At 45.7% G+C, this 24,596-nt stretch overlaps 1 protein-coding gene across 1 annotated transcript in view; it reads right to left on the bottom strand.

Annotated features, from left to right (window-relative positions):
* Window positions 1-24,596, bottom strand: part of LOC136440453 (neurogenic locus notch homolog protein 1-like) — a 47,986-nt gene that overhangs the window by 6,504 nt on the left and 16,886 nt on the right. Inside the window, exons 7-20 of the mRNA XM_066436502.1 lie at window positions 24,458-24,577; window positions 23,737-23,786; window positions 23,299-23,458; window positions 22,335-22,502; window positions 21,513-21,677; window positions 20,833-21,128; window positions 20,060-20,356; window positions 19,374-19,530; window positions 18,073-18,331; window positions 17,660-17,799; window positions 3,066-3,284; window positions 2,405-2,627; window positions 1,751-1,868; window positions 675-903 (exon numbers count right to left, since the gene is read on the bottom strand). Coding sequence (XP_066292599.1) covers window positions 675-903; window positions 1,751-1,868; window positions 2,405-2,627; window positions 3,066-3,284; window positions 17,660-17,799; window positions 18,073-18,331; window positions 19,374-19,530; window positions 20,060-20,356; window positions 20,833-21,128; window positions 21,513-21,677; window positions 22,335-22,502; window positions 23,299-23,458; window positions 23,737-23,786; window positions 24,458-24,577 — 2,601 coding nt within the window. The remainder of the gene's footprint in view (window positions 1-674; window positions 904-1,750; window positions 1,869-2,404; window positions 2,628-3,065; window positions 3,285-17,659; window positions 17,800-18,072; window positions 18,332-19,373; window positions 19,531-20,059; window positions 20,357-20,832; window positions 21,129-21,512; window positions 21,678-22,334; window positions 22,503-23,298; window positions 23,459-23,736; window positions 23,787-24,457; window positions 24,578-24,596) is intronic.

Here is a 24,596-nt window from a genome sequence, read left to right as displayed (position 1 = left end):
TATTCATGTTCACCTGAGTTAAGTGAGAACATTCCAAACGGGGCATGTCAGGGGAGAGGAACCCAGGACCTCTGGATTCTGGGCCAGACACCCTGCCATTACGCCACGCAGGAAAAACACCTTCTTAATAATAAGATCTGCCAGACAACCACGATTGTTATACTGTTTCTCTACATTAGTACAGTTTTCTGTACAGTTAGTACAGTTTAATACTGATTTCTGTTTTCTATTATTAGCACAGTCAGAAGACAAGAATGACAGGCTTAAAAAAAGAACACATTGTTCAACTGATACCACATAGCCATAGGGAAGGGGAACAAAACTGACATTTTCAGGCTTTAACCACTCCTTGGGCCGATTCAAATCGACATTGAAATTATGTTTTTCGACTGAATTTTTCCTATTATTTCCTGGCCTAACTAAATCATAAAGTAAACAAGATTTTGAGGTTTAAGGGCCGCAAAGATGAGACTTGTTTCCCGCTCTTTTTTAAAGCCAGTATTTCTAAGCATTTGCGTTGAAGCAGCCAGCTTGATAATCTCCAAGCAGATATCGCGGTGTCAGGGGCAGTATCTACGGGCCAAATTGGTCCCGATCCTACGGATACTGCTTGGCCCGTGGATACTGTCTCCTGGCACCGTGGGATCTGCTTGGAGATTACCAGCTGGGCCCACCTGTCTGACAAGTACACTGGTAACGGTCTACCAGGCTGCTGCAGTACCCGGCGTTCTGACAGGGGTCGCTGCCGCACGGGTCGGCGCGCCGCCAGCAGGTGTCCCCCAAGAAGCCGTCGGGGCAGTCGCACAGGAAGCCCGCCGGGAGGTCCCGACACGACCCGCCGTTCTGGCACGGGGACGACTCGCACTCGTCCACGTCCTCCCCGCACAGCTCGCCCGTAAAACCCTACCGTGGAATATGGACATGTAAATCGATTTTAAGACGACCCCCACAAACACTAGTCTACAAAGCCTACAGCCAGGAGTTCGCCACCCCCAGAACCCGGGGAAGACCACCGAAGAGATGGAAAGACCAAATTGTGAAGGACACGGGCTTAAACAGTCGGGAAGCAGAGGCTAGGGCAAGGAACAGGACTGCTTGGAGGATCCTCCTGGAAAGCAAGGGGCCAGTTTCTGGCCTGAGCACGTAGGCAGCAGGTAGGAAAGTCGATCAAGGAGGTAAATTTAACCTCCTTGAATCGATCTAGTCGGCTTGCTGGAAAGTAAGAATAAAAGGAGCTGAATGCAATAGATACAGCTTGAATTAATCTTTATGAATTCATTTCTGAATCTTAAGGGTGGTGCCTTAAAGCTTGAAAAATCGTCCTAGATGAGTATAACAAACAGTGGAGAAAGGCTTGAAACATCCTTTCAAAGGCACACTTTTTGCTGAAAAAGTGGCTCTAGGCCCCCGTGACCCAGTGCGCTTTGGCTAAACTAACTTAGAACTCTAACCCTACCCACCTGTAACCCTAACGTTCACGTCCAAGCACGTCCAAGTTGTCTTGACTGTGCGACTGTGTTTGAGTTTGTCCTTACGTGACCTGATCCCCACCTGTTCCCCTTCGCAGACTTGTTGGAGCGGCATTTATTTTGACAGGCGATCTTCCCTCGCCGACATAACTCTCTAAGCCGGCATCAGAGACATGAGAGAAACTTGTCCCTTGCAAAAAATCGCGTACACCCCCCCTCCCCACACACAAAGAAATTAACACTGCCGTTCAAAGAAGTCTGCGAAGGAGGCGCATCCCTACCGCATGACAGGTGCAGGAGAAGGAGTTCTGCTGGTCCCGACAGGTGGCGCTGTTGAGACACGGCCCGCTCGCGCACTCGTCCACGTCCGTCTCACAGTGGGTCCCGGCAAACCCTGGTCTGGAGACAGTGGGTGAGAAGAATATCAGTTTCAGTACCGTCGCCAAGAAGGTTAGTTTTCGGGTGCGCGTGTCTGTGAACTTGATAATTTGAAAATGCCTGCGCAGATCGTCTTAATATTACGTTTGTTGGTAGGTCTTAATGAGACCTACCCAAAATATATTTAGATTTTTTACCCCTAGCGACTTTTCATGGTAGTACAGCGGAAGTTCCGGTTTTGATATCTCGTGTTCTGGCCGGACATGCTATGGCCATGATTTTTGATTGGTAGGGAGCTCTTTTATTTCAATACCATTTTTTTCTATTTTCATTACTTATTTCGCACACATTTATAAGAAAAAATACACAGTGACGTTTAAGTTAGATACAATGGATTGTCTTGGGGTGGAATGAAACTAATATGGTTTTTAAGAGTCTCAACTTTACAAAAGATTAACAATGATAACTAAAGAATAAATGACAACTAATAACTGTAACAACTAAATAATAGCAAATAATCGATCCATCCATCAATCAATCAATCGATACATCCTGACCTGCATGTGCAGTAGCCTCTGTCCGGACCATCGACGCACGTGCCGCCATTTTCACACACGTGGTGCACACAGGAGAGGTCGTTCTCTGCGCATGCGCGGCCGGAGAAGCCGGGAGGGCAGCTGCAGGTGAAGTCGTCTACCCCGTCTGCGCATGTGCCGCCGTTTGCGCACGGGGAGGGGGAGCAGTCGTCTGTGTTTGTTTCGCAATGGTCGCCTTGGTAACCTATGGACGAACAAACAATAAAAAATAAAAATAACAAAAGTATGAATCTGAAAAGAATGGTTCCACACTGGTCGCCTTAATAAACTATGGACAAACAAGCAAGCAAACAAAAAACACAGAAATATGAATCGAAAAAGAACTACAGTTAAAGTTTTACACTGGCCGCCTTAGTAACCTAACATACAAACAAACTAACTAACTAACAAAAAAAATCAAAGAAACAAACAAGAAGTGGGTCAGAAAAGAATCAAACTATTATCAAAATGGAATTAAGTCCAGCTCAAATATCCATAAAGATCACCAATTGTATTTTATATTCATTTTGCTGCAGGGACATTTGGCTGAGAATAGAGAAATTATTTTTCATCTTGTACTGGCGTTTCACTCTTTTAGGTTAGACTTTCTTTTCTTTCATTTCGCTTTCATGCCGGTTCATACCTTGAGCGCAGTTGCAGAAGTATCCGCCAACATATCCTGTACATTCACCACCATTCCGACAGGGGTCGCTGCTGCAGTAGTCAACGGTGACGTTACAGGTGTTTCCCGCGTACTCCTCCGCGCATGTGCAGTTGAAGCCCGCGACCAAATCCTGACAGCTGCCGCCGTTGTGACATGGATGGCCGAGACAGTCGTCTATGTTCGTAGCGCAGATCCGACCTGTGGAGAAAAACGTATACAAATGTAGATAGATAAGTCCCTGTGGTGTAGTGGTCTGCGCTTCTGGTACTTGCCACATCTGGTTCAAATTACTTGGATCAGAAGGCCCGGGTTCAAGCTCCGGGTTAGGACACTTCTGGACAAGAGGCGCACTGAGTCATACCAAAGACTTTATAAAAATGGTACATACATATGAAACAGTATGGAAGTTAAACACGCTCCACTGCCAGTGGACTAGCCACCTGCTGCAGTGATTGCACCACAGTGTGGCCCAGGGCTATGAAACGGGGATGGGCACCGCCCTATACATCAATCATGGTGTGGGAGGATTTGAACTAACTAACTTTAACATGTATGTCCCTGTATCTCGGTTGGTAGCATCTTCGTAGTTGAGACGGATCCCCAAAATGTCTGGGTCTCAGATTCGCAACCTGTCATCTACTTTAAACAAATCCACGCGAAGGGTTGTCAACCCTCCTCACTCAGGTGTAGGGACTGACACGGTCATCATACTCGAATATTTGTATCTGTACTTGTATCTGTATATCAATACGAATATCTGTATTTGAATACGAGGAAAGGTTACGAGTGATTGCCATAGACGTAGTTAAGCTCCTGGTTCCAATTAGTTGGTAACTGGAAGACCCCGCTTCGAATCCGGACAGGGTATCCTGGTTGGAGCTGCACTCGTCTCTCGAAAGGGACGTAAAATGGGGGTCCCATGTTCGAGGCGGTGTCTCGAGCACGTTACAACAGCCTCATTCCTCAGATGGGTACCTACTGGGGGTAATGATACAACAAGGCGAACAATAGATGGGCACCTACTGCAGTACTGGGTGTAATGATACAACAAGGCGAACAATATAATCTCTATGCGTGATGATTTGGGTACTGAGTGCGCCATTCGTGAGACACCCCGACCAATCGAACCACGTGAATCGCATTGAAACTCAGACTCGTATCAGCCATTTCCCGCCCGACAAATCGCTTTCTAACTTGCGTTAACGACTACATCTGACCAAACAAACTCGCCAGTGAGATGGTGGAAGGTGTCAGCTTCCAAAAGACGCTTTCAGATTGACAATTTTGTCACTTTGGAAGTGATTGAATCCGCCCACGATTTAACTTCTAGTTTCTACTACTTTTCTCTAAGCGTTAAATTGGTTCGATTGGTCGGGGTGTGAGATCAGGAGCTGAGGATTAACTGTTTCCGCTGGAAGACCTTTTCTTAACCTACCCGATCTTGAATATCTTCTTGTTTTTTCCCCGCTTTCTTTCGGGGAAATTGAGACAAAATTAGCCTGCCTGAAGTCTTGTTAGATTTAGTCTGCTTCCGCGGGATAGCGACCGTTGGAAGCGGAAAAAAGCTATCAAGACTGGACTGGCTAAGATAAAACGTCACATAACTATCAAGCATCGCATGAAAACTCTCTCCAAACTTTATGTCACGACTCACGTTATGCTTCGGTCCCATTTCCAATCCGGGGCCCGGCCGGGCTGTTTGCGAAAAGAAAAATTAAAGAACAAATCAGGAAAATACACAATATACTGTTAGAAGAAATACTTTTACATTTTGTGTCTTGTGTTGTCTTTTATATCATATTCTTCGTTCCCACAACGCTGCCACGGGTTGGAAATGGGACCGAAGCGTAAGTTGAGCTTGTTTTCTATCATGATTGTGTGGTCTGCCGCACGTCTGTATTTTTCACGGACTTTTCTGCACGTCTGGCTGCGTCGGGAGCCCCCGGTGCTCCGTGCGCCGCGGCAGGGCCGTGCGATCCAGGGGCAGCAGTTGGCGGGAGCCCCCGGTGCTCCGTGCGCCGCGGCAGGGCCGTGCGATCCCAGGGGCAGGAGTTGGTGGCGAACCTGGCTCGTTCTTGCCGGAGGGCGTCACTACTCTCCAAGCAGAGGTTGGTGGGGAAGATTGTGACCTTATTCTGTCCCAACGGTGTGCAGTCCTAAGAAAGTCTTCCATTTGTTGTCGTAAGGCTGTCTCACGGCGACTGTGACCTGGCCCTTAGTGATGTACATGTGTGTGTGTAAAAGATCCAAATGTGTTCCAATAGACGGACGTCGACGCCACGGAAAACGCACAGGCGGAACCAAACATCTGCTCGGAGACAACCAAATTGTGTCATCGAGACACGAATAGTAACACATGTTTATTTCGGTAACTTGTTCCATTGTATTTTTCCGATGGTAGATGTAATATTTCAACACATGTTTATTTCGGTCACTATGACGTTGTCGCCGACCTTCGGTTTGATTGGCTCGGGGCGCGCGGGCAGCCGTGCTGCCTTTGTGACGTCACAATAGAACCGGTTGATCTACCTACGTCAATGGCGCGGACGGAAAACCCCTGGGTCCTATCCATAGTACATGATGATACGTGCCGACTGTGGCGTTACATGTATCTAACTTTGTATATTGTAATTCATTAGCCACGACTAATGATTTTAAGCAATCTGATTGGTTAGGCTGTCTACGTCAATGGCGCGAATGGGAAACTCCATTACTGCAATCTGCAATCACTGGCCCAAGTGAGTCAGTTTTTCCGACATGACATGAAGTCAAATTAGGCACTGGATCATATAATTTTTACAATTGCAACTTTATTTCAGGCACCTGGCCCATATAATTCAATATACAGAGAAGAAGAAAAGGACTACGTAAAAAAAAAAAAAAAACACTACAGTATACCTATATATGGCCTCTTTCGGTCAGTGTTGACCATGGAAAAATCCTAATTCACAACAGCCCTACAGCATCGACTATGGCTAAACAGCCCTATACAAGAATGGCAGTCTCTGCCACAAAAATCACATCTGTATACCTACAGTATACCTATAGCCTAACTTAAACTACCTTTTAAAAACAAGGTTAACATAGTGCCTCCAGAAGGTACTGTAGTGAAATGAGTCAGAATGTATGAGTGCCTGTATTATAGTAAAATGCTTGACCATGTTATGGCGGTGTCATCAGCTTTTGGTGTATTCAGGATTCGGCAATACAATTCTTAACGTGCACCAGTTATCCCATTTATCCCATTTGTAGACATATTTTGTTTTGCAATTGTAGTATCGAATAGACTGAAAAGGCGTCGATTCTGTGTTGAACATCGTGTCCCCGCTCGCCCCCTAACTGACAACGTGCGGTAAAACGAATCTCCGGTAATTTTCCACAAGGAAGTAAGACTTCGGAGAAACGCGTGACGTCATGTCCGTCGTCACCACAGGCCCCTTACAATGCCGCAAAGGTCGTGACACCTGTGCGTGACACCTGCCGGAAGTCAAACCCAAGCCTCGAGCAGCAGCGGACCTGTCTAGCTAGCCTCTAACAGGCGCCACAGGGCGCTGGAAAAATAGTAAAAATTCGCCAAATAGACAGATAACATGCCAGAGGAGTTGGCTGGCCAGGGAGTACAGTTTGCGACCTAGGGAACTGTACTCCCTGGCCAGATAACTCCTCTGGTATGTTGTCTGTCTATTTGGCGAATTTTTACTATCTTTCCAGCGACCTGTGGAGCCTGGTAGAGGCTACTGTCTAGCCTCTTCGGCAAGGGTTACTCGAGTTCCTTAGCAGTCCCTGCATGTCTGGCTTTTTGTGGGCTTATCAACATAAGATACTTTATTCTGATTCTATGTCAGCTATGAAACGCGGTACGCACAGTACTACAAGACCCCAACATGCCCGACCCGCAGAACCTGCCGAGGAGACTAGGGCCACTCGGTCTGAGTATTAACTTGAGTAACCCTTGGGGGAAACCCTACCCTTCCATGATCCAAGACAAAGGAAAAGCTTAAACGCGTCCGTTTTAGTTCGAGTATGTCTTAATCACCTGGTAAATATGTACAGTGGGTGTTCTAAGATGTTTGCGTGGCTGTATAAGGAAGTGGCCATGGCGTTCCAAGAACTCCGGGAAAGCTAAAGAAAGAAAGAAAATAAAAGAAAGAAAGAAATACAGCCCAAAGCCACAAGCGTCTCTGTGCGTAGCACCAAACATTTTGCCACTGCTGTCCTGGATCCATGCCACATTTCGTCCGAACAGGTTTCCACCAAGCGCTGCGATATCGATGCAGAAAACAAGGTTCTGATAAGTGGTAGCCCCGGTTCAAATCTGGGGAAGGGCATCCTGGTTGGAGCTGCATTCGTTTTTCGGAAGGGACGTAAAACGGGGGTCCCGTGATCAAGGAGGTGCTCGAGCACATTAAAAAGCACTACAGCAGCCTCACTACTCAGATGTGTACCTACTATATTGTACTTCGTCTGAAAATCAATATGATAACCCCAATGATTAATTTCTTTACCACAAACCCGTTCATTCCGCGATACTGTAATCCTCTGCGGTCCCGGGAGATGACTTTGTGCGCCGTGAAATCCATACGCGTGACCACGGAGACCGGTTTCAGCCGGTATCAGCCTTGGAGCGTGAGTCCGCAAATAAACACCACATAATTGCGCCAAAAATAATTACTCAAGCAACTGGATAAGATTTTGAAACAGTCAGACGTTTCAGACAGCATCCACTGTCTTTTGTCAGTGACTAACGATAGGACTGAGAACAACAGGTTTTATACCAAAACTCTGAATAGATATGTTAATGAGGTTAAGACAATTTAGGATGTTGACCACATAATTGCCCTGAAGCCGCTTATCTCCAAGCAGATGAAGGAGTAAGACTTATTTTGGGCGGTGTTTTCTCCGTTTTTCTAGAGACTACAAGTTTGTCTCAAAGCAGATAAAGCAGTAGAACTTGTTTTGGGTGGTGTTTTGAACATTTTTCAAGAGGCTGCGCGTGCCAAGAGAGCACACAAGACTACATGATGACCCTGAAGTCGTTTATTCATACTTCAAGCAGATGTGTAGCTGTTGGTCTTGTTTTGGGCGGTGTTTTGCACGTTTTTCTATAGACCACTCGTGTCAGGAGAGCACACAAGCACCACATACTGACCCTGAAAAAGGAAAGTGATCTCGAACCAGTTAAACTCAAATGAACTGAATGAACAGATGAGCTAATCTTCCACTGGTCGTGACAGGAAGACAGACGCTATGTACAGTATTTACAGGTTTATTGTACCGGGGAAATTCCCCTAGCTCTTTTCGACAAGCACAATGAGCAGTGGACCACGGCATAACGTCCCGTCCTTAGGACTGCGACCCTTTCCGGTTGCGTGCATGTCGGGTGAGCGACACAGCCGGGATCGAACCCGGGGCTTCTAGTTCCAGAGACAAGATCGCTAACCACTGGACTACGCACGCTACCATACTGGACTACGCACGCTACCATCTCTTATCTCCAAGCAGATGTAGCAGTGAGTTGTTTTGTACGTTTTTCTAGAGGCTTCACGTGCCATGAGAGCACCACATGATGGCCCTGAAGTCGTTTATTTATCTCCAAGCAGATATGTAGGGCTTGTTTGGGGCGCTTTGGGCGACGTTTCTGAAGACTACGCGCAGTGCCAGGAGGGCATCTCTGAAAAAGAGCGTAATTTCCAGAAAAATGTACAAAAGACCGCCAAAATTATTGCTCAAGTTTCAACAAGCCCGACTGCTATACATCTGCTTGTAGATTAGGAGACGCGTCCCTGTCCGTCTGATGACGTGCAACACGATTGAGTCACGCGTGAATCCTGCGGGAAAATTAACTCATGACATGAGCCTTCTGCGCATGCTCGCTGCGTGTTCATTGATAAGTCGTCCGCGCTTTTATGTCTGTCTAAGACGCCGGCAATTTGAGAAACTTATCGATTTGTTTTCGGACGGTGTAACGTCATGTGGCAATCAGGATACGTCATCTCACTCACTCACTCACTCACTCACTCACTCACTCACTCACTCACTCGTTCGTTCGTTCGTTAGTTCGTTCAATCGTTCGTTCGTTTGTTCATTCATTCATTCATTTCCCATGTACTGTTGCCCGACTCCTATCTGTACCTACAAAGACCAATTCCGTGTGCTTAATTCTAAAGGCTAGACCAAATTATCCATATATGGCTACTTACTTATTTATAAGGGCTATAATTCAATTCTTTCTTTCATCCGTCCATCCATCCATTAATCTAGGCATTTATTTCTTCAAGCAATCTTTAATCAGCATTTCTCTCCTACGTTCCTTCCATGACTCATCAACTCGTGTGACGTGTCCAGTGGGTTTTTCAGGTTACTCTTCAAAGATGACAGACAGTAAAAAAATCCCATCTCAGATTCTAATCACATTCCATTCTTTCCAGGAACCGCAAAATTGATGACATCGCTATGTCGATTCCACAAGTACTTGAAGTTCAATATATAGGCTAATGTAGTTTCATAACGGCCGCATCGTCCGCTCTGTAGCTGTTTCTGTATAGCCGGTATAACCGCGTAACACACCAGCTTCTGTATCTGTGTCTTTATCTGTATCTATATAGCAGGTATCTCCATACTTCAGCGTAACACACCAGCTTCTGTATCTGTGTCTTTATCTGTTTCTGTATAGCTGGTATCTCCATACTTGAGCGTAACACACCAGCTTCTGTATCTGTGTCTTTATCTGTTTCTGTATAGCTGGTATCTCCATACTTGAGCGTAACACACCAGCTTCTGTATCTGTGTAGCCGGTATAGCCGCCCTTCTGTGTAACACACCAGCTTCTGTATCTGTGTCTTTATCTGTTTCTGTATAGCTGGTACAACCGCCCTTCGGCGTAACACACCAGCTTCTGTATCTGTGTCTTTATCTGCATCTATATAGTAGGTATTTCCATACTTGAGCGTAACACACCAGCTTCTGTATCTGTCTTTACCTGTTTCTGTATAGCTGGTACAACCGCCCTTCGGCGTAACACACCAGCTCCTGTATCTGTATAGCCGGTATAACCGTCTTTCGACGTAACACACCAGCTTCTGTATCTGTATCTGTATAGCTGGTATAACTGCCCTTTGGAATAACACACCATCTTCTGTATGTGTATTTTTATCTGTATCTAATATGTATATAGCCGGTATCTCCATACTTCAGCGTAACACACCCGCTTCTGTACCCGTGTCTGTATCTGTTTCTATATAGTCGGTATAACCACTCTTCTTTGTAACACACCAGCTTCTGTATCTGTATCTATATCTATATCTATATCTGTATCTGTATCTGTGTATCGTTCGAGGAAAAAAAACGATTTTTAAACACCTCGACCCTTGGTTGACAAATCCGACATTTGCAGCCATGACTATATCGTAACAGCGAAGATTCAAATTTTATATTCCACCATTTCCGAGAAGACACAACTCCGACAGAATTGATTATTTCGCGATGACGGCACAGACGTTTGAATGGGTCGATCCGGCCCTATCCAGATTTAATCAAGTCCTGCCCCACCGCAATAATGGTGTTGTAAGTGCGGCGGCACGGGGCGAGTATTAACACGCCTACGTCCATTATACGGATGTAATACACTGCCATGGCCGGATATGTAAGGTTTCACACAGTTAATTGTGTAATTTAGAAACACGGCTTGACATCACATCACTTGGAAGCCAAAACACAAACTAATTTGGCTTGTAATCACCAAAACTGTTTGATAAACATATCATCCTTGATGTTATAACCCTCCAATAATCATGACAAGTAATGCAGAGGTTGATATATTGCCAAACCCAATGCGCAATGTTAATATAACCAAGGTTACTTTTAGAATGATATGTAATTTTTGACATGTAACGTAAGGTTAGTTCTGAAAACATTTTAATACAACTATAACTTTAAATTTGTACGGAAATTTCAGCTGATATCATGGCCAGTTATACAAGGTATGACATCATACAACGTATAACCTTTAATAAGATTATTTGACAAGTAGTCGATAAATACTTTTGATTATCAATATTACATAGATTGATAAGAAATGGTTATGGCCATATGCAATCATTACTAAGCTTATTTGAATGTGAAATAATAAAACAAAACGGATCGATTCTTGCATATCTAAACAACATGTTTGAGATGTCGAGAAATAAAGATTTAATCTATTTTGATTTCCTTACTATGTCACGTCGCTCATCGAAACGGTTAATCCATGTAGAATTAAAGACACTTGCTGCGAATGACTCTAGGACCTTGTCAACAGGGCTAAGCCCTTTGTAATAGCCACAGGCTAGTTGGTCAGCCCTGGCTGTGTGTGCTGAACAGCCAAACCAATAAAAAAGTTAATGACTCGGACAAGAGCGATAGATTAAATCTCAGAGTGGCTAGATCACCCAGATGGTGTTCTCGTGACGCCCCCTCTGGATGTGCTGCGGCAGCAGGGGATCCAGTCTGTTTTTTTATATCTACTATAACCGAAAAGCGAGGAGAAGTAGAATTTATCTAATGATAGCCATATTCTTTTGTATCCGTTAACTGTACTTGTTATTTTGTTTTGTTGCGACCTGTACTTAGCCAGGTGTGGCAGAAATGTGCAATAAAGGTCTTCATTCAGGTAAAAGATTTCACTCTGGACTCAAACAAACCCTAAAAAAAAAACATGTATCTTCCCCAAAAAGGAAAATCATTGGGAATGCAATTTGGTCCTGTAGATATAAAGAACTTTATTGCGCGACCATTGTAGCAGGTACAAAGTATGGCAACAACAGTAAACATAGAACAAGACATAAGTATGGAATAAAACTATTCACTACAACAAAATGACTATCTTAGGTTTTACATGATTCATGTTTTTCTAATTTTGAGTATCATCATTTTTTCTAATAACAAAACAATCTTTTATATATTTGCCTATTTTATCACTGTATGAGCTGTTGCATCTAAATAAAAAGTCAAATCTATCTGTGGCATTGAGTGTCTTAAGATATATGTACACGACATCAGAGGCGTTCGTTTAAAGACATGACATGAAACGAAGCCTCAAAGAGCATGTGCTGTCTTTCCAAAAAAGGAAAATCTTGGGAAAGACGCTCCACACATCAAAGCGAGACACCGCATTACGTCACGCCATCGCACGCGAAATGACTCGAAGGCATTAGGCTTGTATTTCAAGAAAACATGAAGCCGTCTACTATGCCTGCGCGTTTATTCTTTCATTATAGAAATTGCTTTCAGTACTTGAAAGAACATGAAAACGTCAGAAGAATATTTGTTTTCACGTCACATGACGTCGCCACATTGCCCACTCGTCTAACTTCAATGGTGTCCAACTGATGACACAACGCCGACTTCCGAGAACTGCCCCTGGTACTGACGGAAAATGTCTTAGTCATTTGTTTTTCGCACGGGTTCTCTCATTTTAAAAGAAATACAATTTTCCCAGTAAATATTCCATATGTAGTAATATATATGGAGAAATAAGGCTGGCTTTTTGAAATCACGCACTATATCTACGATCATCAAACCGAGCGTTAGAAATTTAAGAAAAAGGCTTTTCGTCTTTCACTGCTTTTACGAATGGGCACATTATTTGCGAAACATAGAGGTTCTAAACGAAACTTTCAAATTACACTCCTCATGCGTTTTGATTAAATGTCATTGCAAACAAACAAGCGAGAAGAAGTCACATCCATAAATATGATAGATTGCTACACCAATTTGTATAAATGCGCATGCATCTGTTTTGACGCCAACTTGGCTCGTTGGGACAAACCTGTACAATAAAGGTCTTCATTGATTCTCCCATCCTTTGTAGAGGGCGTTAATTTTCATCCATCGACGAACATTCAACAAAATCTCTAGCACAAATTGAAGCGATGACACGTGAAAAACAATATCTGGTTTCCTGGAAGGGTTGATTTGATGCAGCCGTAACGTCCTAGCTCACACGTAGCGGGAGGCGTGACGCTATCGCAACACCCCCGGCACCCGGAAATTACACGCGCGAAGCCGGGACAACAACACTGAGTCCGGCTTACGTAGCCGCCGCTGTGCTCGTGACGCGAGGGTGACTGTTACACATGGCTTGTTTTTCACCAGACCTGTTTTTATTGCGCAACTTCGAAGGACAGATGAGACGAAACGTACCTCTCCAAGCAGATGTGAAATCAAGGAGGTGAAATGTAAGGAACCGGTTCATTCTCGGTGCTTTTCGCATGTTTTACAACATTTAGTGCTCTTTTCTAGTAGGGTACTGATGTTGAGGTTTTCGCGGTGGTTTAATGTTCGCGGTTTTCGCGGTAACCTCTTCAATGCGTACTTAGACCCATCGCGAAAGTTTTCTGCCCGCCTATCCCCTTGTTTCAAACTGAAACCACCGCAACCGCGAAATTACGTCACCGCAAACTTAAAGGCATTTACAGTACTGTAGATGCAGAAATGTTCGCGATGGTTTTATCTTCGCGGTTTTCGCGGTAAGCTCTTCGCCTCGAACTTGAATCTACCGCGAAATCTTTAGCCCTTATACACCTTGTCTACTATTGTGTCAAAAGCGAAACCGCGAACACTCCATTTTCAACCTAGCGCGAAATTAAAACCACGCGAACTTAAATGCATTTACAGTATTTCTTAAAGACCATCCATTAAATAGATGCTACAATTCTAGAAAAAAAAGTAGTAAACGTTGCAGAAACAGCCGGAAAACACCGAGACCAAGCCAGGTCCTTACATCTGCTTGGAGATGATGACGTCACAACAGACTTGTGATATGTAAACAGCATGAACATCTCCAAGCAGAACGCTCAGTCAATTCCATTGATTAGAAAGAAAGTAATGCTATATTGTATTTCGTTGTCTCTTCAGTTATACTTTTCCAGGATATCAAAATTATAATGCCAAGGATGACACAAATGTCGCAGCGAGATCGCAGCGAGATCGCCGTCTATTGTATAAGGCCTCCCTGCGGGGGTATGGATCGAAGAATTCGGCAAAAAAGGAACAATTGGCCAGCAGAGTCAGTCCACGTTAAAGTATATATTTCCCCGCTTGCAAATGAAACCCTCTGGTGGAGAGAGACTCTCCTGGCAAATATTATTCCTATAGCTGGCGTCTGATAGCCTCTACCAGGCTCCAGAGGCGGCTGGGAAGAGTAGAAATTGGCCTTATAGACAGAAAAGCATGCAAGAGTCTGCTATAGGGACACATAATATTTGCCGCTCTGAATGGCACAGGCTCTAGGATGGCATATTCGACCCTCTCTCCGTAGCGGACCTCCTTAGCATACTATTCACTCTATTATTTGGTCAATTTCTACTAATTTTCAAGCCAGTCGCGGGGCCTGGTAGAGGCTAGGCGTCGGGTAGAGACTAGGTCAGACCACTGAGGTTAGACGCCACACGGTGCAGCGGCCAGCAGGTTGTTTCTTGTTTTTACCACGAACTCATGAATATTCATGAGATGAAGTCATAAGACGTAATCATGTGCTATTCATAGGACTCGGGGGTTTCCGACTACGCCGACCAATCGCCAGCGAGGACTGGATATTATATAAAGGACGAATTTGAAGAAGATTTAGAGAATAAGATTCGACAACCCAACACGAGACGCAAGACAGAGTTTTACAAACCGACGCGTCGACAGAAAAATGCAGACGGCATATGCAGTGAAAGACCTTCCCCAGTCCGGCGTGCTAGCGGCGATGTGGGGCGTAGTGAAGACCCAAACTTCACCGGACGAGACGGCGGAGGGCTCCCGGCGGAAGAGCGACCTACCCGCCGTGCACGAACCGCTGCGCCGCCGCAACGCCCTCGGCGACATCTTTCTGGGCATTGACACTGAGCGCGTGGAGCGCTTTCGGCTCGCCATGCAGGGCGCCCCCGCCGACGGAGCCACACCGCTCGCTACACCTGCCGAGCCACAAGACGTCCCGTGCGAACTCTCGAGGAAGAGAAGAGTTTCCGGTCTATACTCAACCCTAGAGACCATCTACGAGGAAGAAGACACAGAAGACGGTGAGTCGGAAGAAATTTCGCCAGACCAAACGCCAGGCAGTGTGCAGCAGCCTGACCGAGAAGTCAACAACAACGCGAAGCGACGAGTAGGACTGGGCAACATTTTCGAGGGAGTCGACGAGGCGAGCGTGGAGAGTCTGCGGCGACTGTTCTCACCCGAGGCCGACGACGCCAACCGCAGACGCTCGCGAGATGAGCACGAGGAAGCGCTGCTCCTCGACGAAAACGCAAAGCCAGCTCTAAAACGTCGCAAGGCGCAGGCAAACATCTTCGAGGGGCTTGATACAGCTACCATAGAAAACGTACGACTCCTGTACAACAGCAAGGCTAGCATCCATACCACCCAAGACACTACCAATACTATAAGCACCTTAAGACAACACCACCACGCATTGTGGAGCGTCTTGGCGGTTCTAGGCGTCTCCGTCCAAGGTGTGCGGCGGGAGAACAGCCCCAAAATAGACACAGACAAGAAGAAAACATCTGCCCACCTACCCGCACAGCAGACCGACGAGACACAGGCGGCCGCAGCCAACAGAAAACCGGTTCTCCGTCGCCGAGACGCGTCGCTGAACCTGCTCGAGGGGTTGGACGCGGCGACCCTTCGAGGGGAGGGCGACTCCAGCGCCGACAACAGCGCGCTAGCCGCCGCGGTCTCGGACTACGGGACATTCTCCAACAGCCCTCGGGCTACACGGAGACGGAACGCGCTCACAGACATTACTGATCTGCAGAAACTGTACCAGTCAACGTGTAAAACAACCGGAGCTTGGATCTCGGGCATGTTCGTTTGTTAGACAGCGCTAGCTATCGCTCCGTGAATGTCTCGGTTCAAGAATTAGCCCTCTTTGTAAATTTATAGCGATGTAGATAGCTTTACAACGTTATCGATGTACAGTCTGAGATAGTGTATGTAATTATTTTGTCCTAGCGCGTGTACATACGCATAATGTACAGTGACCTGAAAGGTAATTGAGTGCCGGTGGGCCGGGTGACAGACACGGAACGTGACAGGACTACGCGGTAGTGCACAGTACGCACTCTAACAAACTGGCACTTTAACATGTATTTTCTATACCTGCCGACACGTAAGCGGCTTTGCTATGGATCCGATATCGAGATATCTTAGATATCTTAATCATCTCTTAGCAACAGAAGTTGTATTGAGATAAGACAACTTAATGGGTTAGTTACCATTGTGACGTCAGCTTATTGTGACGTCACTCACAAGGCACCTTGGGGAATTAAAAAAAACGCTATCTTAGAGAATTTCGAAGAAGTACTAGTATTCAATTTTTTGCTTTCCATTGCCAAATATATTTTAGATAAAGGGGAAACATTGATCTCCGTGTGTATGTTCATTGTTGGATAGCAAGGCACCATATTTAACGTAAAATTTGATAACAAATAGTGAGGTATTTTTGTATGGAATAGTTTAAAACGGCAGGATTCAGAAAAATGACATGGGCCTCTTATTATATGGCTCTAACATATGAAGTTACTAAATAATAATCCAGCTGTAGGATCGGACCTGATATCAGTCTGAAATGTGCAGTTTTAGGGCATGACGTGGCGTTACACCAAAACTACAGTTGATATTGTAGTGATGTTGATGTTGTAGTCAATATTATTGAAGAATTTCGGAGCAATATGCACCAGACGCACGATGTAAGCATCTGAGATGCGGCGTCCATGTGTGTTCCCCTGGGGAACGATAGTTTCTAGTGGGTGACAGAATTTCGCCTGGCGAGGAACAATGTTTTGGTATTCCTAGAAGGAAATAAAGTATCGACAATGTTTGAGCTTGTCATGTTTCCTTTGTGGTTGACTTGTGTTGATCGCAGCCAAAGTACGACAATACACAGAAGGACAGGGGGGGGGGTATGGTCAAGGCGTCCACGGAGATGGACAGATGCACTGATTTAGCTTGCTAGTTGTAGAGCTAGAGGTATCAATTTGCAGATAGGATCAGTTTGATATATATAAGGTACCGGGGGTATTTTCGTTCTCTGATGAGCAAAATGGGAATCATCCTTATTCAAAATCAGTAGCGCCAGATCTCCCCCCCCCCCTTACGGATCTAGTGTAAATGCAGTCCATCCGAAGGACTGCAACCCCTACCAGTATCAAATCTGTATATGTAGAGCACAGCCTGGATTCAAACCCCGACCTTATAAGACCTTATAATTTCTGCCCTCAACTACTGTAAATGCGGTGGTTTTATGTTCGCGGTTTTCGCGGCGACCGTTTTACCGCGAACTTAATACCACCACGAACATGTTTCAGTCCAATACTGTAGCAGTATGTGACTATAGCGCTACCCTGAACTTAAAACCACCGCGAACCCTCCATTTTCGCCTCAGCACGAAATAAAAACCACGCGAACTTAAATGCATTTACAGTATTCTTTCAATTTCTCATCCTACACTATAAGCTAAGACTGGTTTTTGTTGCAACGTTGATGACGGATTTCTTCAAAGCTTAAAGAAAATCTACTCAGTCATTTTTAGAAATGGCGTTGACGTTTCCTACCTGTGAAGCCTACGGCGCATGTGCAGGTGACGTCATCCACCCCGTCCGTGCAGGTGCCTCCGTTCAGACAGGGGTTCACTGCGCAGTCGTCGATGTTGACGTCACAGAGAAGACCCGAGAAGCCGTCTGGACACACGCATCTGTGGGAAACATGGCAGCAAAATGTCCCTGTGGCTCAACTGGTAGCAGTTTGCTCCTGGTTCCAATTAGCCTTCTATAGCCTTTCAAGCCATGGACATGTTGGAGGGGCCGTACGATTGGTTTTCAAGGTCAAACATAGCTTTGGAGGTCACATATAGTACTGTGATCACATATAACGAAGAGCATTTACTGTTTTACTGAACTATACGTTGATTGTAAGCTGAAAGAATGTGTAAGATTCTATTTTGAAATTCAACGAATTTTTTTCGTACCTGAATGAGTTGTCCCCGTCGATGCACTGCCCGCCGTTCCGGCAGGGGGCGCTGCCGCACTCGTCAGAGTTGATCTCGCAGTCGGTGCCGCTGAACCCGTCCGCGCATGTGCAGACGTACGAGTCGGCCTGCTCTGCGCATGCGCCGCCGTTCCTGCAGGGGCTAGCCTCGCAGCCGGCCAGCTCGCCTGAGCAGAGCGTTCCGCTGGTTCCCGCCGGACACACGCAGGAGAAGGAGTCCACCCCGTCCACACAGGTACCTGGAACGGGTTTTATAGGCGTGGGGAACTGGTTAAAGCCACACATAGCCGACCTGTGGGGTCGTGTTGCGCAACGGCAGAGCGTTCGACTCAGAACCAAGAGGTCCCGAGTTGGAATCCTGTCATGTCACCGATCTTGTGCCCTTGGGAAAGGCACTTTACACGACTTTCCTAACTCCACCCAGGTGTGAATGGGTACCTGACTTCGGTTGGGCAAGGTCGTATTGAGGTCACCTGGTGGCGCCGAATGGCAGCCGCCCAGACCCTTGCGACAGTTCCACAAAATGCAAGTGTGGATAAGATATTATGTATGTTGTGTGAAACCTGTAAACCCTGCATCAATTCAGCGCTAATAGGCTGCCATTGCGGGTAATTTCTGACCAATAAAAACCATTATTATTATGTCTTCCCGACCTTCTACAGACCATGGTTGGGAGTTAGTTGTTCTTAGGGCCGGCCGTTCACGCTTGTACGTATATTCAAGTCCGTATTGACATTTTTTGTCTTAGGTCAAGTTTGCGGCCGAAGAAGTATTTTCTTTCGGTTCGATATCTTGACTGCACAACAATGGGTCAAAGTAGAAAACAACTTCTTCTTCACAAACTTTAACTAAATAAAATAATGCTAATACGCAACTCATGCGGACTTGAATACTAGTATACGCAGTAGAGTGAGGGGTTCCTTAGATATCAACAATACATGTTTATTCACTTGAAAGTTCATCTGTGTTGGTAGAAGTCATTCTGAATGGAGTTTAAACTGTAAACGCCAACACTATGAATTGGACTTACCCGAATTTTCGACTGATCAGCTACAGTCTCAACAGAGACAGAGGGCGCCATAGACTTTCTGCAACATATGATCCACTGCTCACCGAGTCACGTGTCTCATCTGCATAACGTGACGTCATGGAAGCAGTGGATTGTTCACTCCTTGACAAAGACTGTAGCTGATCAGTCGAAAATTCGGGTAAGTCCAATTGATTGTGTTGGCGTTTACAGTTTAGAATCCATTCAGAATACATGTGAGAAATTCTACCTACCGGCGTTTCGGCAGGGGTTTGACTGGCACTCGTCCGAGTCGGTCTCGCAGTGCGCACCGGTGAAGCCGGCGGCGCAGACGCACTCGTACCGCGCCGCCCCGTCCACGCACCGCCCGCCGTTCCGACAGGGGGAGCTCGAACACTCGTCCACGTTCGTCTAAGGTAAACGTAATGACATGAGATGTCAAAGCCGAAAGTTCCGCTGCAGTACCGAAGAAATCCGCTAGGAGGCCCATTATCGAACTTGACCTTCGTTTTCCCGCACAACCTGCTATATGTCAACAAATTCGAATTATGCTCTCCACAAACATACACACACGCACACACTAACATACACACACAAACACATGCACACACACACACACATGCACACATGCACACACACACACACACACATACACACACACAGACACGCGCGCACACACACACACACACGCACACACACACACATGCACACACACATGCACATGCACACACACACACATGCACACACACACATATATGCACACACACACACAAAGCGCGCGCGAGAGAGAGAGAGAGAAAGAAAGAAAGAGAGAGAGAGAAAGAGAAAGAGAAAGAGAGAGAGAGAAAGAGAGAGAGAGAGAGAGAGAGAGAGAGAGAGAGAGAGAGACAAACAAACGGCATCGACAACAAGAGCTAACCGCCTCGGAAGCAGAGCTCACCTCGCAGTTCCTGCCGGCGTGGCTGGCGGGGCAGGTGCAGTTGTAGCCCGGGGAGAGAGCCGTACACGTCCCGCCGTTTCGGCAGGGCAGGTTCGCGCACGTGTCCGTCTCCGCCTCGCACAGCGCCCCCTCGTACCCGGCCGCGCATGCGCAGAAGAACCCGTTGACGTCGTCGACGCACGTGCCGCCGTTGGTGCACGGAGATGACGCGCACTCGTCCGTGTTCTCCTCACAGTTCGTCCCGGTAAAACCGGGGATACACGCACAGACGTACCGCCCAACCTCGTTCAAACACACCTGTTAAAAGATATTAACAGCACAGGAATAGTTTTATTCTAAACCAAACGTTCAATGTACACACCTAGTGATTGCTTTCCTGATGGGTACAATGGAAAACTTTTGAAGTCAAAACAAGAGTCTGCCTGCCATCACAATCCAGTTGGCCTAACACGAAACATTTGGGTGGCTCTCAAAGACTGAATGAGGCTTGTTTTGTGGTGAATTGAATTACTAGTGTATAAGAATGAAAAAAAAAAAAACACTAAATGCTTTGAATTTGATTGAACTGTCCTTCAATATACAATTAACAATCTTAAATATAACCCTGTTTTAAACTTTCCATTCCATCCTGGACTGTCCGACCCAAATTCTGTGTTACTTTTTGTCATTGTACCTTAATAGTTTTATTTGTCTTTGTGAGTTTTGATTTTGATTTTCCAGAGGTGATTATAATATACTTGTACTTTTGTTGTTGATCAATAAAAAAGACATACCCCACTATTCAGACAGGGGGCGCTTGCGCACTCGTCTATGTTGATTTCGCAGTCCCTTCCCGTCGTCCCCTGCACGCATGCGCACTGGTACCCGTTCAGGAGATCTGTGCACGTGCTGCCGTGACGACATGGCGCGCTTGCGCACTCGTCCACGTCCACGGAACAGTTGTAACCCGACCACCCTGGTGCGCATGTGCAGTTGAACCACCCGATCAGGTCGGTGCAGTTTCCACCGTTCTCGCAAGGGGACGTGCTGCATTCGTCGATGTCGATTTCGCAAGTAGTTCCAGTGAATCCTGATTAGATGAGATAGAAAGACGTCAGTTACCACAACATTAATTAAGTACATGAAACTATCACAAAATGTCTGTCTAACGTTATATGTTGTATCTGTAAGATATCATAGCAATTGTCCTTCAAATTTCATAGACACACTTTATCAGAAGAAAGGACGTATGCACCGCAAGTATGCATGGTCGAAAAAAACTGATATGAACCCTCAACTTTTAAATCGATAAGTTGGGTGTCTCCTAGCACTCTTTCTATCTACATACTACGCGTTCAATAGAGTTAAGTTTTGTGATAACAATGCATGAATAGCAAGCTGTATTGATTATTTTGTGTTTAAGAAAGATGTCACTGTAAGTTGTTTGAGACTGAGGAGAGTTTTTCCTACGCACCAAAGCGACATTGGCACTGGAAGCCGTCCCCGGTCACCTGACATGACCCTTCGTTCTGACACGGCTGTGACGTACACGGGGTGACGACAGTCCCGCACCTGGGGTCAACGAACCCGCCCGGGCATGCGCACTGGTAACTGTTCACTCCGTCCGTGCAGGTCCCGCCTGCGGGTCAGGATAAAGATCACGTGATTTGCTTGTCAAATTTCTTCTTTTACTCATAAAGAAGGCAAATAGGCTTTTCCACAGCCAAGGACATTCAATAGAATGTTGCTGCGGTAAGATAGTTTTTTTCCACTGGAAACGTGGTTACAGACAGCACCATGCTTCCATGGCCATTACATCAAGGCCCATGACAATACCAAAAAACAATTGCCAACTTACAGACGGATAAACAAAGAACAAAACAAGCAAATAGCCCACCAAACCTCTGCGAAGAGTTTCATCAGGTTGGTAAGTCATTGGATAAGTTCTTTAAACACGAATCTTAAATAAGAATCCTAAATAAGAATCTTATTCAAGATCGACGTTTGGGACCGCATTGTAAACATCACATGAACTAAATACCTATCTATGTAACGTTATATGTGTAAATGCTAAGCGTTTGAGACCGCATCAGTTAACAGCGCCCCCTAGCTGCAGTGCTCATCAGAACCAGTCAGAATTGCACCGATGGAGGCGACAGTTGGTCACCAAACGCTTGGTTGTGAACAAAGAACTTTGCTATCCGAACCCTGACATCAACGTTCGTGACAAACAGACAAGTTAGCAAACAGACAGCTAAACAAACAGACAAATAAACAAACAGATAAACAAGGATACCGTTCAGACAGGGTTGTGACAGGCATTCGTCCACGTCCACCTCGCAGCGCTGACCGGAGTACCCTGGTGCGCAGGCGCAGGAGAACCCCGCCACCAGGTCCGTACAGGAGCCGCCGTGTGCGCATGGGCCGGAGCTACACTCGTCCAGCTCGGTCCCGCAGTTTGGGCCTGCGCAGAAACAGTAAAGGTTCATTCATCTGAAGTACAGCCTCGTTTTGTCGGATGGTGCCCACTTTCTGGTACAAACGGTTTGGGCCTGTGTAGAAACAGTAAAGATTCATTCATCTGGAGTACAGCCTCATTTTTGTCGGATGGTGCCCACTTTCTGGTACAAACGGTTTGGGTCTGTGTAGAAACAGTAAAGATTCATTCATGTGAAGTACAGCCTTATTTTGTCGGATGGTGCCCACTTTCTGGTACAAACGGTTTGGGTCTGTGTAGAAACAGTAAAGATTCATTCATGTGAAGTACAGCCTCACTTTGTTGGATGGTGCCCACTTTCTGGTACAATCGGGTTGGGCCTGTGTAGAACCAGTAAAGATTCATTCATGTGAAGTACAGCCTTATTTTGTCGGATGGTGTCCACTTTCTGGTACAAACGGTTTGGGCCTGTGTAGAACCAGTAAAGATTCATTCATGTGAAGTACAGCCTCATTTTGTCGGATGGTGCCCACTTTCTGGTACAAACGGTTTGGGTCTGCGCAGAAACAGTAAAGATTCATTCATCTGGAGTACAGCCTCGTTTTGTCGGATGGTGCCCACTTTCTGGTACAAACAAATACAATTTATAGTTATCATAATTGTAAGAGGTGAACGTATTGTTATGATTAACGTTGTCATCTAAGGACTGAATTTCTCATGTCACAATCAAAATCAATGTAGAATGTCAGGACCTAGTATTTCTTATCAATTTCTATCTCAGTGATGACAGTGTTGATCGGAAAACATTGTCACGACTTCTCACCAGTGTATCCAGCGGAGCAATCGCAGGTGTAGCTGTTGACACCGTCCACGCATGCGCCGCCGTACTGACATGGGTTGCTCTGGCACTCGTTGATGTTTGACTCACATCGGGTTCCCTGGTACCCTGGTGCGCATGCGCATGTGTACCGGTTTGCACCATCCTAGAGAGAGCAGAATATCTTGATGTAACAAGATATTTAAAAATTTGTCTCACAAGACATTCAATATTTTGTCTTAAAACGTCATTTTTGCCGTAAGAAATTATTCTACATCCCTTTTAGATGGGTTGGAATTTCCTGGGATTTGCGTTCAGATTAGTAAGGACGTAAAGATTAACTTAAGTGTTACAAAGAAATCAACTGGAATCTCCAACAGCCACAAAATTACGTTTTGACCTTTGGGTCCTGAGGTTCAACCACTACCTGGAAAAATTACGTACCGTACAACGCCCGCCATTCAGGCAGGGGGCGCTCGCGCACTCGTTGATATCTGAAAGACGGTCAGAATGTTTGTTAGTGTAACGTTAAGTAATACATGTTACCCTACAGTTTGGGGCGTCCAACTTTTACCCATTGAAACGGGACTCTAGGCACTATGAAATGTCATCCTGTACCAACAGAAGAAGCAACATTGCACACCTGATTTCATTTCTTTCTGTGAATAGTAGCGCTGACATTTGACAGTTAATCCCCCAACATGAATTCTAACATGCACACCATATTTGTGAATGGTTGACATACTTATTTGGCAGTTGATGCCACTTTAGCTGGTTTTTAACCCATAAGCATGACCTCTAACACCCACAAGAACCAACGCTGCATTTATGATTTGTATCTATGAATTGTAGCACTGAAGGGTTTTCATACTTATTTGATGTACCCAGTTTTCACCCTCCCCCCATCTTACACCCATAATATAAATGAGCCAACACAGCATTTATGATTTTTTTTCATATCTGGACTTTCAAATCAAAATTGGACAACCACTGGAGGGGACTGCAGTACTCACCCAGCCCATCATAAACTCTCATTACAAACTCTGAACTCTAAGTTACGAGTCTAAGCTTAAGATGCGGATCTCATAGGCAATATGCCTCTTATCCAAACACTATGTTATGTTATGTTATGTCATGGACTTGTAGCGCTGAAAGGTTTCCATACTTATCTGACATCGGACGCCGCTGAAGCCGGCCTTACAGACGCAGCGGTAGTCCTGGAACAAGTCCTCGCACCTGAGCGTGTTGGAGCCCACACACGGGCTGGACTCGCACTGGTTAGGGTCTGCGGGAGGGGGAGGAAA

Source organism: Branchiostoma lanceolatum, chromosome 8 (assembly GCF_035083965.1).
Source record: "Branchiostoma lanceolatum isolate klBraLanc5 chromosome 8, klBraLanc5.hap2, whole genome shotgun sequence".
In the NCBI taxonomy this organism is placed as follows: Eukaryota; Metazoa; Chordata; class Leptocardii; order Amphioxiformes; family Branchiostomatidae; genus Branchiostoma; species Branchiostoma lanceolatum.
Note: the sequence above shows the minus strand (reverse complement) of the source record. Positions and strands in the feature narration are given on the sequence as shown.